This window comes from Brachyistius frenatus, unplaced genomic scaffold, assembly GCF_029030835.1.
Source record: "Brachyistius frenatus isolate BFR_SWC_R1_liver_20210118 unplaced genomic scaffold, ASM2903083v1 Contig_22, whole genome shotgun sequence".
NCBI lineage: Eukaryota > Metazoa > Chordata > Actinopteri > Embiotocidae > Brachyistius > Brachyistius frenatus.
In genome coordinates, this window is record NW_027210621.1 from 1,470,123 (window position 1) to 1,487,561 (window position 17,439).

A 17,439-nucleotide genomic window follows, 5' to 3' on the forward strand; every position below is an offset into this window, starting at 1 on the left:
TAAATAAAACTAGGCCACAGGAAAAAAAAAAACATTATATGCTTTTACCTTTCACCATATATCCTCATTACCCAGAGGCTGACTCTGCTATACACTATCACATCTCAGGGAAAAAGGAGGAAAGCATTCCAGTAATGCACTTCACTACAATTGAGCTGAAGCTATGCTTTAAAAACAAAAAACAAAGAGCCTACAAGTCTCTCTTTGTTAACATGTTTACACTCATTGAGTCGGCCACTCATAAAGCCCCATGAAGATCAACAGAGCGCTGCGTGTTTGCCTTGCTGTTCCTGACAGTCACACACGCATGCACATGTCCTATCGCCTTAAGACTGGTTTCAGCACCACGGACAGCTACACAAAGGAGCCGTGTTATGAACACATTTCAAGTGTCCTCAGAACAATGTGCTTGTTTTGGTGCACAGCGTGAGACTCCTTCTTTGTAATAACACTCACACCCTATTAGACTATGTAGCAAACAATTACAGCGTGAAACAGGGGCACTATATCAAGCTGTAACACAAATAGGGAAGTGTTGCTTGAGACACGTAGTTACAGTAGAAGTCTGTACCTGGAGTCTGTTTAATCAGATGTATTGGACTTTATAGCCTTGGCTCTCCAATTCCAAGAGAAATGTAGTTACAGCAAGATCATTTGATACTCAGGAGAATCCTTGCACTACATAATAGGGAGTCTAACCTAGCTGCATGTGAGTGCATATGTTGCAACTGTGACTGTGTAAATGCACGTGCCAGCACATGTACTGTACTGTATGTGCCTCAGCGAGTCTCTGACCTAACAGTGTGTCCCTCCGGAGAACCTTTGGCGCATACCGAGACTCATTTGCATTCTCGTGCAGCTCTCTCATTTTTTTCGGTGGCTTTAGAAGTGAACAGCTGCTTAATGGTCATAGCTCTTCAGAGACAGGACATTGGGAAGCACAGAGGGGGTTAGCCAGGGTTTCTGCACTGCCAAACACACACACATGCGGTAACATGGGCGCCGGCACAGAAGCACACACCAGGTAAAGCCTAGTTCAGCTATGGTTCTCAGAGTGAGATGTGGCCATTTAGCAGATGTTTTCCTTCTCAATGGAGGCTTTCCACACTGCTGAATTTAACTACAACGGAAAACAAAGCTAGATGCATTATATTGTAGCTGATGTAACAACAACAGACAGAAATCCTTTCTCAGTATGGCAGAAACGATACTGGTGTGGTTTTAAAATGTAGAGGTAATGCATATAGTAACTGTGGGCCACGTACTAGTATAGCTACATGTTCCAAGCAACTGATAGTGGGCATAATACTACTTCTGTGCACCACTGAAATCTCTGAAACATGCAATTTTGACGGATGGATGAATGGATGGAGCTGTGGAGGGTATTTGTAAAACCCGATTTAAAAAGCCAAAGAGGGGATTGTCACTGTTTTTTTTTTTTTTCTTTTGGGGTGGGGGTGGGGCTGGTGTGTGATTGAGTGCCTTCTCCATTTGTTGTTGCGCTCACAAATTTAAACCCTGTGCCAAAGACACACTGACACACATCCAAGCACAACTCCATGAACTGGCCTTCATCTCCGTGCTCCTGTGACTGTTCAACTTGCAGACACACACAGATGGGTTGTGTTTCAAGAGATGCCAAAAGAAGGGATTTGGTGAAATAAAAGAGAAGTGGGAAAAGGTTATCACCTCACAGCAGGACGTGGTGACAGCCACCCTGGTTCCAAACCATTCTCCTCAGTGGGGAACATTGCATCTTGACCTTTACATCTCCGAGAAATGTCCTCACATTGTCACAAGCGCGTCTGTGCGGTATGTGCAGACATGTGCACAAAAAAAGCAACTAAGTAATTGATGGACAGCTCTATTGATCTCGTAAATTCATAAAATCATGTAATCAATCAACCTAAAAGTAAACATAGTAACAAAATCTTGAAATATGATTGATCGAATATTATAAAATAATACAAACAGAACAAAAAAAATCAATTAAATGTAGCTGTTTTGTCCTAATTATAAAGACTGCAATATGTTTAGGAGGAGTTAAGATTAAAATGTCATACCAGCAGGATATTTGTGTCTGGTTTAAAAGGAATACATCAATACCTTGTGACTTCACCCTTACACTCTGTCTGTGGTTACTAAAAAAAAAAAAAAAAAAAAAAATGGTTAAAAAGGATTTCCATATGTTCTATATCAGAGACAAATATTGACAGTCATTTTTTAGAGCACTATCCTACCAAATCCCAAAACTGTGCTTTTTAATTTCAGTTGAAGAGGTTGTTCGTAAACACTACTCCTGGCCGGTTCCATTTCTGTCAAAAATCACAAAATTTGTGTTGGTAAAATCTAAACTTGAGTTGTTGACCAAACACCATGCCTGATGAAAAGATCCACACCTCTCTCCATGTTGGAGGGCAGCTCTGCACTACAAATATGTTTGGTGGTGGTCCTTGGTTGCTGGATCACTACAAGTCAGTTTCTTCCTTTTCTAAACTATAAAATTAAAAACTGAAGACACTGATTAAAATGAAAAAGAAAAACACAAAAATACAAAAGACAATCTCAGACATTCAATGATGATGAGGAGCCAAAAGGATGTGAAGGATCCAGCTCGGACTAGTGGGGGGAACAGGACGGCTCTAACCAAAAAGACAAATGACAATGACCCAACATTACAGACACGGTGGGTCTGAGGAGAAGTGGGTAAATAAATATACATAGAATAAAGAAGGCAAAATACATGCAGGGAGAAGGTGAGGGCTAGATCAAACACAGGGATTGATGGGCTTGCAATTTTCTTTTTTCCACCCAGAAAAGATGATGCATCCCTCTGTGAGGAATTCAATTAGACTCAAACGAAGAACACAGGTGGTGCTGCAACAAGCCTGGTAAGTAAACAGCACAGTACAAACAAATACAAAGCTTTTGTGTATCCCTATGTGACATGAAAAATAAAAACACACACACGCACGCACACAATTTCTCAAATTCTAAGCTCAATTTAAAGTTTTAGTGTCCATCCATTAACGTACACTAAAATCCAGAGGTCAAACGTGGATTTTCCAGTAAACATAGAGCTGTGAACTTTGTGTGTGTGTGTGTGTGTATGTGCTTTACTGGCTCTTTACTGGGCAGACTGTAGATATTACAATGCCTAACCCACACAGATCAATACACAATGCTATGGCCAAATGCATTGCAAAATTCGTGAAAGGCTGAATCAGCCTTGGAGGGCGAGCAGTGCGGCTGACTTGTGCGTGTACGCTCAGTGTTGTGAGTGAGCTGCGCACGTTTAAAATAGTTTTTGTTAGTCAATAAGCAATTTCTTTGTAAGAGGCTTGGATGTACAGTCTATTAATTCATTTACAGTAGACGTCCTTGAAATTCTCAATAAAAATGAACAATAAAGTATGCATAAAAATAGAGAGTGCAGAATAGAGGGAGAGAGAAAAGGGGGGGGGACCAAGTGAGTTTGGGGATTTCTGTCATTATGATGGATAGATCGAGTGAATAGGGGCTCCCAGAAGGAGAAGTATAAAAATAGGAAAGCACCTCTCCCTGAACACTACTCCTCTCTGCCCATTTAAGGAATGATGAGTCTCCTCTTGCTCTCGCTCTCTCCCCCTGCTCTCCTTTCACCTATGACTCCCCTGCCCTTAACTCTTCCTCTCAGTCCACTGTTTTCTAGAGATCATCTCTCAGCATTCTCCTTCCTCTGTGCCCATTTACTCGTCCACTTACACCTATACGGAGCGCTGACCAAAGACAAAACCTCTGTCCCACTGGGTTTCCTCTTCATCACACTCAGCAGAGGAGGCTTTACATTTTTTTACTGATCCCAGATGAGACACTAATACAGTACACTGATTTTATTCTAATGAAAAGCCTATATTTACACCCAGGGATTGCTTAGAGACCCTTCTGTCCTTTTATCTCAGCTGCCTTGCCTTGCCTTGCCCTGCTTTGTATTCATGCCACGACACAGATTCAACACATTCAAACTAGTGGTCTATGAGGGATACTAATGGAAGCCGTTCAGAGCACCACTTATTGTCCTGTGTGTCTCAACAAACCAAACAGCACTGAGACCACAAAGGCTGCAATAGAAACAGTCCTCTGCCGCTTTGCCTGAAGTTTTCGCCCAAGTCTCACTTCCATTCTTCTTCTGTCCTCCCCAATATCTATCACTTTCTCACTCATTAACCACACCCTCCTCTTGCCATCCCTCCATTCCTCTTCTTCTCTCCGGAGAGGAAAAACAAACAGCTGTCAGGGTCAGGCTTGCAGATGAATTCCAAATGACTTTGAAGGGCAGAAGGGCCGACCAACTTTCTCTAGAGGAGAGCCCGGGTACGAACACGCGCCTATGTGCATGAATACAAGCACACAAATGGCATAGAATAAATATGGCCCACTCCTCATCCCCCAAACACACACACACACACACACACACACACACACACACACACACACACACACACACACACACACACACACACACACACACACACACACACACACACACACACACACACACACACACACACACACACACACACACACACACACACAGAAGTGCAGCTACTCACCGAATCAATACTTTATCTTAAGTCAGCCTTACTGTCAAGGTGAAGGCAGTGTGTGCGCGTGTAAAGTGGACCTGTGGGTGGCTGCACACACATCATACACGCACAATAGTGTGTTTCTGTGTGTGTGCACTAGAGGCTAAAGCTTTCGCCCATGTGATGACGCATATGTTGTAAATCTCAGTAAACAGAAATGCATTGTGCACAGGTCTGCTCCTTCTTCTCCCTCTGATTTATTTCACAAGTCCTCCTCCGAACTTTCTAAAGACACAAGAAGTCGATTTCTCCTTCGCTGTACTTGCCACCCATGGCTCTATTTGCAGCTCTCCGCTGGGTCAAGATGAGTCGATGAATCATTTTTCATCTTATCAATCATATCTATGCAGTATCTCTCCATCTTGTCTGTTGAGTCCACTCTCTATCACTGTCTGTTGCCATTCATCCATCATGAATAAGAGAGACCTTTAAATTATTCAGTGGAGCTAAGCAAAGGTTTAATCAAGACATTTACATCAGTCTTAACTCTTTTCGGCTGTTTTCTCACCGATTGAGTCCTCTGAAGTGCCTCAAGGGGTCTTAGGCCACAGAATTCTGTTCACTTGCACACGGTGCGTTTATTTATGTTCTCTTGTATAATGTTAGTACGTTCGTGGCAGCAAATGGCTTTTGGATGTGCACAGTGTCATGGGAAACGTATTGCCTTCAAAATAAAAGCACAGAAGTGGAAGAACTGTAGACTTCAAAAATAAAAGTTTGAGTTTTTTTTCTTTCACGCAGACATTCCCGACCCACTCAAAATGGTCTGGATGAGCTTTGGTTAATCTTTGAGTTAAATTCTGTGGACCTCTACTTTCGCGGTGAACACCACTCTTCCGAACGATATTCGCTCATTTGGTGTTTCGATGTCGCTGTCACAGTCTGACATTCGTTTTTGGTAAGATAATTCACATAATTTTCATTTTATGATTCAGTCATCCCTTGTACCTTGTATTGATGCATCTAAATTTACTGTGTTTTTTGTCACCCACCTGTGTACAATGTAAAAGCCCCACTGTAAAGTTCTGTATGCTCATTACATGTTTGTGCTTATGTTTGTTATTGTGTCTGTCTGGTTGTAGATGAAATCACGATGCTTTCCTGGATTCAGTGTTAAATGGGAGAAAATATTGTGAATAATTTTCAAACCACACATGTAACTTGTACTTCTGTCTCGCAGAGCAGGTTTCAACAGTGGCTGACGAAATTTAATTCAAGACTTTTTAGTGCTCGGGTATATGTCTGTGTGTATGTGCCTGCTCATGTGTGTGTGTTAGTCCTTCCAAGTCTTTGAGTTTTGGCAGCAAGATCAGAGGAAATGTGTGTTGTTGTGTTTGTGTGTGTGTGTGCACGATGGTGTGTGTGTGTGTGAAAGAGAAGGCATGAAAGTGAGATTCTGCTCTGAGACGTTTGATGTCGAAGAACAGCGTCTGCTGTCTGTCTGCCAACTGCCAACCCTCTATCACCGTCCCAACACATGGCCTCCGCAAAGTGTGTGCATGTGTGTGTAAGTGGCCTGATTAAGCGGGGACTTGGCTATGTGACACTGCTATAGAGCTAGTTAGACTCATAACGTGCACCGCGCTGTGTCACAGTGTAACTGTGTGGGCACGAGAACGCAAAATAGGATTTTGTTTTGAATCACACGACAGACAAGGAAAGATATAAGGGAAAGAGGTGAGTACGGATGTGTGTGTGTGTGTGTGTGTGTGTGTGTGTGTGTGTGTGTGTGTGTGTGTGTGTGTGTGTGTGTGTGTGTGTGTGTGTGTGTGTGTGTGTGTTTGCGTGGGCGTATTAGAAAGGGTGAGCAATCTCTCACTTTTTATACCTCTCATCCCACACCAACCAATCTTTGGATGGGTACTTAACACACAGAGTCAAGTACACTTACGGCTAATTGTTAACTGATGTGTGTGTGGTTCTCTGCTCATGCATGTGAAGATTTTTGTGTGTGTGTGTGTGTGTGTGTGCGCGTGAGTGAGTGAGTGAGTGATCATTTTACTCCAAGAGCCGTTTGATTAGCTGATATTATGAACATGGTACTCCTGTTTTCATCTTGAACTCAAACCGTGTCAAAGTAAGGTAAATGAGCACAAAATACATGTACAAAAAAAAAGAGAGAAAATGAACTGAAAAAGCAAATGAAAGATATTGCCTTCTATATTTGGCCTCATAAGGCCACAGGATGCTTTTATGATGAATTTTAGTTAGGTGGAAAATACTGAAAAGATCCAGCAAATGTGTGCAGAACAAAAAAAAATGGGAGAACAAAAACGATGAAAGAAGAGATGGAGAAGAACGGCAAAGATGAGATCTGTTAAAAAAAAAAAGTCAAACACTTGTCTTTGAGTCACTCGCAGACATGCGTGCCTACGCAAACTTAGGCACAAACAAACAAAACAAAAACAGTGTTTGAGGTACTAACATACCCCCCACACACAGCACCACACACACAAACCATACTGAGATATTGGCAGAGCAAAAGGCTGAAAGATCAGGTGAATATACTGAGCAAAGATACACAGATCTTTCTTTTGCACACTTCTTGACATTTTCACTCTGATAGGGACAGATATAGCTTCCCTGCCTCCTCACAGCTCACAAGAACTCACGCACAGTGCGAGATAGAACAGTTGAGGATCGAGGGGGAGTGAGTTATTTTGGAGGGAAAAATACAATAGAATATGGTTACAAAAAAAAAAGAAAAACGAAAACAGTAGCGAGGAGGTGGAAACATCCTGTGGCAGCAGACAAATAAATGCTGCTACTGATGTCATCCCGGCACCTCAGGTCAGCTAAATTGATTTGGAAATGCAGAATGTTGAAAGGCTCGAGAAATTGAAGGAGAGAAATAAGAAAGAGAAAGGGCCTTGAATCAAATGTAAGTAAAATCAGCGCAAAGGCTTGTGACAAGATACAAAAAGACTGGAAACTGCATTACATTGAATAGATAAAGACCGTTTTATTTTTTTTGGAACGGGTGTTTTGTGTCCTCTCTGTTACACTTGCAATGTCATGTCTCTGCTGTCTTTGGATAGAAATAGAGAGGCGATAATGGTCTACCGATATGCAATTAGTCAATTCATTTTTAATAGGTTCAGAGGACCGGGTGGCATTAATTAAGCCCAGAGGTGACTGAAGCATACTAATATTGATCTGGCTGGATGATTCTGATTTTGTCCATTGCTCAGGTGTGCAGTGAAATGTTACGTGATGACAGCGGCTCAAAACAGAATGTGTTAATATCATCAAATCAGAGCAGTGTTGGCAGATTGATATGTCAGAACAAGACTGTCTAGGTCAGGCTTCAACTGCTATTTGATTAATATTAGTGTTTAATTAGTTTTACAGCAGCATGTTTTAGAGGTATATGAGGATAAAGGTTCTCTGAGGGCCAATCTTCGACTGTTACTTAGTCATACAGTAATGTTGTCATATATTTTAAAGATATTTGACATCAGTTCATATGTATGGTTCTGAATTTATCACTGGATACATATTTTGCGCCTTATATTGAACTTCAGTTTACAGTTTTAACATATTGTACAGTTTTGACAGTCAAATATTGTATTTTCCTAACAACTCGTGTTAGGAAAATACATTATCTTAACACCAAACAATAACTTTTCTTTTTCAATGGTTTAATCAAGTATTTCAAATAATACCGCATTGAGGAGTGTTAGTGTGGAAGTATAATGGCAGGAAGGTTTGAACAGGATTTTGACAGCCTATGTTTATCCTTAACATGCCTTTTTTTAACCAACAGTAGCACTTTAGTGGTTTGGTAATCCTGCAAAATGTTGCTGGAATAGATGCAAAGCCACTGCTTTGTTTTAATTCAAAGCAGCTCTGGTCGCTTTGCTTGCTGATGCATGCTCTCTGGGTGGATAACTTCCTTGAAACGGGCTCTTAATGTTTATGCAATTGTGTTTTGTTTACACACTCACAATCCTGCGTATAAGGATATAGGCTACTGGGTTTTAGTTCACACTGATCCATTAAAACATGCTTTGATTGGCCATGCAAGCAATCTCAGAGATCAACTTGGGACTTATGTTCTGTATTCATAGTTATTGATTCCAGTGACTTGCTGCTGTCTGCCCTAAAATAGATAGTTATGACTTTGCAAAGGGACCACTGGGGACAAAGGCTGGGGTAGTCCAGGCTGACTCATTGATTATATGTAAAGGTGACCGGGGTGCACTATTGATCCTTACTAGTGGGACAGATACACCGTTGCATATATATGCAAATAAGAAAGGACTGAAAAAAAACTAAACACATCTCACGCGCCTGTTTGCAAAGTCAAGACATTACAAAAATGTCAAAACCGAAACAGTTGATGAAGATCCAAAAAGTCATTTTCCTCTGTTTCTTGGGCTCACGCCTGACTGCCTGTACAACTAATACTTGGCTTAGCCATGGAAGAGCTTCAGAAAAGGAGATTTGGGACCAGCTGAGATCCCAGCCTGTCTCCGATGCTCGGTTATGGAGATGGAAGATGAAGTCAGATACTTGTCTGATGATTAGCCAGATCTTAGTATTAAGTGGCAAAACAAAGAAGACTTCTACAATGAGAGGTTAGAGACTCGAATATAGATTTATTCATCTCTTCTCTTTCCTCCCATTTGACTCCCTGCAAAACAAAGCCAACCTTTTAAAGCAGGTATTGAGTGGAGAAGAAACAGTTTTAACAGAAATATTGACATCAGTGCTGATGCTTTTATCTCCTGAACAGTGAGTTTTTAATCGGGGTCTGTTTCTTTGCACGATGACTGAGCAGAGTGGTTAGGTTTATGAATACACACTGTTGCAATGAAACAAATACATGGCATCAGATGTTATATGACATATTTTAGTAAGGTTAAACAAACTAATTCCACCTCAGTTACATTTGTTATTAGTTGGCCTACAATGAAGACCATATAGTGTGTGTTAGATTTGCAAGAGACATGGTAGGCCCATTGTTTCACCATCCTGACCATCGTGGGATAGAATAGCTAAGCCATGGTCAGGTTTATCTACTCTTTATTTTACCACTATAGCACTGGTGGCAATAGGAGGAAATAACTGTCCAATCAGAGCTCATTACTGGAATTTTCTATTCATTGCTAAACATCTCTGCAATTTTCAGGCCTGCTACTTTACACCTTTACGTGTAAACAGTCATCAACGCTATCATTAATAGCAGGAGTACCCCTTTAACCTCAGCAATGATGTTCTATAGATGCATGCATGTGTGCTTTACAGTATGTGCTCATGAAAACCGGGCGGCTCTTTGCTGTGAGACTATCTGTGTATCAGGTGCTCTCCCACTCTTTCTTTTTTTTGTTTCACACAAACAAACACTGACCGGCAGAGACTTGCAAGGTAACGCCATGCCATGCCACACCATGCTGTGTGGTGCCCCGCGGTGCTGCGCTCCATTCGGTGAGACAGCATGAAGCACAAATCGATATGGATTAAAACTCCATAAAGAGCCATCTACTGACTCCTCGTCACTGGAGAAAACATGTGCACGTATTCTACTAGATTGCTGATATTTCTTTTTTAAATCACACAGGGAAAGTGAGGACAGGGAGATAAACTGGGTCTGGAGTAAGGGGCCATCCTGATGTTGAAGAAAAACATCAGTTCAGCGTCTGCCTCATGCCACCTGTGGGGCTTATCTATCAAGCTGCTTATAGCGCTGCATGGTGGGGGGCTGAAATCAGCACCTCATTCCACCTGCCACACCTAAACTGAGTGTCACACATGAGGACACCCACTCATACGCACACAGCGACAGCCCTGGCGGTAGGCCTCAACCCCCACAGCACTGGTGGGCTTCCCACAGTGCACTGCAGGACACCAGAGATTATTCCGGCGCTTGCAGACAGTCACAGAATGTTAATCCTCAGCCATCTCTCGTACTGTACTGTTAAATCTGGATCTTACTCTCAATTGCTCCCCCTCCTGAGCTCCCCCCTTTCTTTATCCATCATTCTCCATCCGCTTCCACAATCCACGGGAATCTTCCCCGCATTCCCAGCTCTAACCCCTTTCTAACATCTGTTTTTAACTCCATCCTCCCCTCCCCTACAATCTCCTGATCCTCGTTCACTACTCAAAAGCGACAAAGCCTCAACCCCTCCCTCTTATCCTTTCTCAGCGCACACGGCCCAGCCCTCACTATCAGCGCCGCATTGATCTTCTCATCCCCAAGAACACAAAACACCAATCAGCCTGTCATAATCACTCTGCTGGAGGAGGAGGTGCGGAGCGCCAAGCGCAGCTGTTGAAGTAGAGACAGTGGAAAAGCTAACAGTGCAGCAAAGGGTAGCTGCGTTTTTATTGGCTGAACATTTGCTGGATGTGCTCTATTTTTAAAAATCAGTAAAAAAAGGGAATGTGAAGATTTATTAACTACACTGTTGATTCCATTCTGTTAATGATAATACTGATTCTCATTTATTTTTTATTTGTATCCTGGAACAATAAAGTGACAGCTGCTGGAACAGTTCATTCTAAAAAGTACACAAAAACAACCTCTGAATGATATCTGGTCTACCACAGCTTCCTTTCTCTATTCACTCTGATTTTCTCTCGTAAAAATTGCCCTGTACATCTCCTTTTTTTTTACTACTCGTCCCGCAGGATTTTTCATCAGAATACTATGTCTGCTGACTTCCAAACAATAAATGCAGTTTATGATCTCTCAACAGTCTCCAGACTGTTACCCCTGTCCCACTGTGCTTTGTTGTCACACGCATTGGTTTGAAAACTTTATGTTTTCACATACTTCAGCATCTTTACACCACAGGTGATCTGGAATCAGTATTTCATTTTGATTCTCTCACACATACACAGGGTAAAACCGTAAAATCCAAGATGTCACAATATACGCTCCATCATGACATCAATTGGAAACTTTTACCAGCTGATCTGCAGGTATTAAAAGATAAAATTACACTTATTAACTAATATGAATTAATGTAACTGACTCACATTGCAGCAAAAACTTCGACACCCGACACAAAACACTTAATAAAAGGACGAGCAAAAGCAAAGCAACATTGTAAAAGTCAGACCTTATTCTCCAGACAATAGCACCAAAGATTAATAACGTTGTTCATTACAGTTTACAGCGACTTCTATCTTGTTGGGTAACAAACATGAGCTGCTGTTTCATTCACAAGACCAACAGTAATTCTTCTTTTATTTCAAACTGCGAATGTGTCTGACAACATTTCAACCAGCGGTGGTATTCACGAGTGCTATGACATCTTTTTTTGTGCTTTTCTGGGGCTTCATTCTCCTCTTGGAGCTTTGTGCATTGTGTTCAACCAACAAAATTGTTACGTGATACAGGGATGTGTGAGAGGAGAATCAAGCATCCCAATTACACCAGAGATGCTGTATTCTTTTGTGAATGTTTTTTTTTCTCTGTTCAACATGTTTTGTTGCTGTTTGTTTTTGTCTGACAAGCTGCTGTTTTTTTATTTTTTTTATTTTGCTATATTTTAAATCAAACTATCTGCAGACTGCTAATTTGAATACGTTTTAATCAGCGGGTAAATGATACCACCGAATCTTTGAACAATACTAACTGGGATTTTTTTTTTGCTGTCTGAGAAGTGATTTAAGAGTTGTGAGATAAACGTTGTAAAATATGTGGCTGTCAGTTGAGAGCGGTTCCCCTAGATCGCTCTGTGCGACCAAAGAGAGCCTGCAGCATAACGCTGACAGTGTCAGATATTTAGGATTAAATTCTCACAGTGTGACTGCTGCTACAATCCATGTCTACAAACCAACCAATCAGTTTATGACATGAAATGAGGCAGAACACACAGGCCAGTCTGACATGTTGTATGTTATTTTTGAATTGAGTCTAATATTGATTGAATATTTCTTTTGGAGAGACAGCTGCCTCTTACTCTCTCATCACCCAAACAAAACAACACAGCCACTCCTACAACACATTATACAGTCTCTGTGGGATTATAGATTATCTGATGCCTTCACGTATGTTGAGTTCAGCTTCATTCATATGAATCAATAATAATTCACTTATTATTAATTTTTAAATATGTGTAGTCATCACACATGAACAGGGACAGCACAAGCGTCTCCATAGCAAGAATGCCCATTTGTATCCTCAGGAGAGAGCAATGCTGACGACATTTATTTTTGTTTATGCGTTGATGTCATTGGTAAATAGAGGTTCAATGTTCACTGACATGCAGAGGAAAGACATAAAGCTGTGTGGAGTTGTGTTTTGAAGTCTCACTCTAGATTGAAAATAATAAACATAGACATAAACTATATATCGCAGCTGATACAGTATGACATTTTGAAAACAATTTGAAATCAGTTCATTTTTCCGAGTCCACATCTGAGCCTTAAATTAAATTAATTTCAATATCTGTAATAACAGTAAAGATCCATTAATATTGTATTGGTAGGAGCTTCACCACTCCAAATTTAGAAATAATACAACTTAATATAAATCAGATATGGTGGTAATATAGTGTTGCCTGGGATTTGTTGTCAGACTGTCCATCATAATTAAACCAATTAGTGCTAAATGATTCTGCGTAACATATGCAGGCACGTTAACCAGATGTGTTTTGGAGCAGCAGCAGGAGACTCAAGGGAAAATGTTTCCTCCGGATAGCTGAGCCAGGGAGCGGAAAAAAAAAAATCATAAACACAAGTTGTTCACAGTCAGTAAACAGTTAAAGTGGCCGCTCACTGCTGGTTAGAACGGAAGCTCTGTCTGCATCTGTTTTTACCAATAAAAGATAATTTAGTTTAATTCACAAAGTCAAAGCTGAGGCTGATAGGAAGATGGGAAAGAAACACTAAAATGATTCCAAATGTTACTTCACTACAAATACTACACTTTAAATAAATGACTACCTCATGGTGGCAAAGGGGAACAGTTGCGGGGTTACCAAAGTCTTTTGGGGTCATCACCCGTGCACAATGGATATCAAACTTTCCTGACCATTCATAAAAAGCTATTGAGGTCTTTCTGCCTGGAACAACAATGTGGTGCATAACTGAAAGAACAATACAGCAAGAACGAGAGACAAATTTCAAGTTTCAAATACACACACATACACGCACGCGCACACACACACACACACACACACACACACACACACACACACACACACACACACACACACACACACACACACACACACACACACACACACAAATAACAAATAAATCAATTTTCACTTGGTTTCACTGTATTGTTCTGTCAATTTTCACATGGTTTATACAAGTTATACATATGGATACAGGTGTCTTTTCAAAACCAGATATCAACACCTCACTTACTCTGCACCTACTGTAGGTATATCAAGCACTGACACTATTGCCAATGTGACAATTCAGAAGATTAATGAAGGCACAGCATGATGTCCTCTGTAGTCACTGGTGGGGTTGTTTATCATTCTTTGTCCCCACTAGTGAAATCATTTCAACCAGAAAATACACAGCAATCATGCTGTCTTTCACTGCTGAATGTAATCGTTTTTTCTTATTTCAATAAGAAATAAGCCTGAGAGATAAATTTTGAAAACGTGTGGTGTCAGGCAGGGTAGCTTTTGTTGAAGCTGAGTGCTAACTGTGCAGCTGAAATGTTAAAATGTAGCAAAATGAAATACTGCTTTAATAATTGCACAAGTGATGGTAGGAGAATGCGAGTTTTTGATTTGTGCAGTTGTCAAGCTTTGACCATTGACAGCTCTATGTTTTATAAAAGGGAGGAACTGATGATTGAGGTAATTAGTTTCAATACACCTCTCAAATAAAGGGTGTTTCCTGGATTTAATATACATCTATTATATAGAAGATAATATAATGTTTTATGTTGCTTTTAACTCTGCCTAAGAATACAATAAAGGTTAAGACGTCACTTTTCCCAGTCACTGTGTACAGTATATGATAAATACAATATATTTTGAGACTTTAATTTCCGAGGACGTCGCACTATTTACTCACCACAGAAGACTGAGCACAGCAAATAGTATATTTCTGACCTGCTTCCACACACAGAAAGTAATAAAATATGGCATAGAGGGAAATTAACATCAGTAAATATCAGCTGTGAAGACTTTGCCTTGTATAAGTATTTTAATTCAGACGGAAGAGCAAAATCTCCAAAGTGGCGGTGTAATAAAGTATTGTTGATTTGTGGAGGTCAGGAAAGCAAAAGCAGTGATCAAGCAGCACTTTTAGTGTATCTGCATCACTTTCTTCTGTGCTGCGTGTCTAGATGTGAGTTCACCTACTATACATGTGTTTCCCTGCAACAGTTTGTATTGTTACTGTTACCTTTCTATCGATTCAAAAGAAAATAAACCTTTACATGATCCACTAGGTAATCTGTGCTCCAACATCTCCTGAGCTCAATGCCTACATGTACATGAACGCCTTAATCCTCGTGGCCTCAAGTATTCAGTTTAAATAAAATCCTACTCCACAAACCTTATGGCATGAAATAAAAAGTAACCTTCACCTTCAAAGTGTTTTCTTCTCTTCTACTACACTCTTTACGCTCACTCACTCCAACCACTTCTTACTAATGAAAACAGATGAAAACTCCACAGCCCAATAACACAAGCATTAACACTAATTCACGCTCACAGAGACAAACAATCTCCGAAGTGCGAGTAAATACGGCTGACTTTCCAATGTGGAGGAGAAAAAAAAAAACGCACCCTCAGGGAAATTTTCTCTGATCAAGTGCAAAGAGATTAACCAGTTGGACGTGTGCTAATGAACAGGAGATCATAATGAAAGGCGCTTGTAAATGCAGATGAGGCATGTGAAGACGAACAGTGGCTTTGCCTTGTATCAGATGAAACACAAGAGTAATGTGCAGAAACCAATTATTTGACTGTTCCATTTTCTACCGGCGTCCTGACAACATTTATCAATGGACGGAAGAAATCGTACTGTTCTTATTCACGGCATGGATATTACAACAATTACAGCAAGATACGCAATCATACATTTACCAAAATAATGTACTCTCTCAGCTGGAGCCATGTTAGAAGATATTACACTGTGTGCAACAGCCTGTTTCACACATAATACAGTGGATCACACACAAACAAGCACAGCAAAGGGAACTCAAGAACAAATACAACCAAATACAAGCACACACGTCTAAAAGTAGGTTGAATAATCAAAGAGAGGCTAGAGTCAGATGTGACTTACTGATCACATAGTCTCCAAATGGATCCTCATCCTCATCATCATCTAGGTAAGCTGGAGGGGAAGAAATGGAATAAAGAAAGAAAGAAAAAAGCAGGAGAAATGAAACAAACAAAACAAAACCACATTTTTGTATGACCAATCAAGAATGAAAGCATGAGCTGGAGAATAGAAACTGAACAAAACTGAAACTGCACAAAAAAAGCTTTCACAAAGTGAATACAAGATATGGTTAAAGAAAACAAAGTGAATGCAGCCTTTCAACCTCCCATTCTCTACCTTCTTTCCTCATTCTCACACTCAGTTTGATACCTCCAGGCTTCATTAGGAGGCGAAGTGCTGACCACTTAACTACAAAAGTAGTTTCAGCACCATGCAGAGGAAAATATGATCACTCATAATTGACTGGAGAATTCTCAATTTGCTCTCAGTGCTCCTTCTCCCTCTCTTCCCCCTCTCTTTCTCTGGCAGTTGTGAGGATGGCATGAGGGGCCATTACGGCTCACTAAAATCCCTATTAGGGTGGCAGCATAGTCGTCAGCAAGTTACAAGTCCTATGACAAAGATATTTCAATGGGTCTGTGACTCTCTTTTACCTGATACTACTATTATTAGTATGGGTGGAAAACATTCATTGTATGTGAAAATCCTTCCCTTATCTTTCCCTTTGCCTTTATTCATCATTTGGGTCCGTCAATCCGGGCTCTCTTCCTTTAATGTGAGTTAGCATCCATCTAGTGTGATCAATATCCCAGGGCTTTTATTAAACACTGCTCTTATGCATCTGTGTGTTTGTGTGTGTGCACCTGCCTTTGTGTGTGTGTATTATCGGCGTTCACTTCAATATCTGCTCTGGTCCAACAATGTCTTTATTGAGTCAGAGATATTCAGCAAGGACTGTGAACATGTTTTATTCATCTCTGTGTTTGTGTGAGTGTGTGGGCATGTACAGTATGAGCACTGAGTTTGGTATGGTGAGTAGACCAATCATCATTGATCTTGACTGCAGGGCATGTTTCAAACCCTTGGCTTAACCCAAAAGACATATACATACAGACACAAGTAGTGATGGACACACACACTGCATTAGTGTGTGTGTCCATCACTTCTTTTCTCATTCCAGCATGTGTAGCTCTCACTGCATGGACAAAAAGTCCTTGAACCAGTGGGTGAAGTGTAGAGGTGTACGCAAGCGCGCACACACACACACACACACACACACACACACACACACACACACACACACACACACACACACACACACACACACACACACACACACACACACACACACACACACACACACACACACACACACACACATGCGCACACTCACTGTGGTGTGTATTTGTGAAAGCGAGCTGTCAGTGCTGCTCTCACACACCATTCATCACAAGCTACTAATTCTGTTAGACCATTGTCGAGCCTTTCGCACCCCACGTTGCTCTCTGAAAACTCAATCAGAGGCTAATGCCCCCAACCTTCCACACGCACGCACACACACACACACACACACACACACACACACACACACACACACACACACACACACACACACACACACACACACACACACACACACACACACACACACACACAC

At 40.9% G+C, this 17,439-nt stretch overlaps 1 protein-coding gene across 5 annotated transcripts in view; it reads right to left on the reverse strand.

Moving 5' to 3' along the window:
• Positions 1–17,439, reverse strand: part of tenm2a (teneurin transmembrane protein 2a) — a 203,079-nt gene that overhangs the window by 109,533 nt on the left and 76,107 nt on the right. Inside the window, exon 4 of one of the 5 annotated variants that reach the window (XM_069696820.1) lies at positions 15,843–15,893. The exons of the other annotated variants lie outside the window; for them this stretch is intronic. Within the exon in view, the coding sequence (XP_069552921.1) occupies positions 15,843–15,893 (51 nt within the window). The remainder of the gene's footprint in view (positions 1–15,842; positions 15,894–17,439) is intronic. 5 annotated transcript variants of the gene reach the window in all.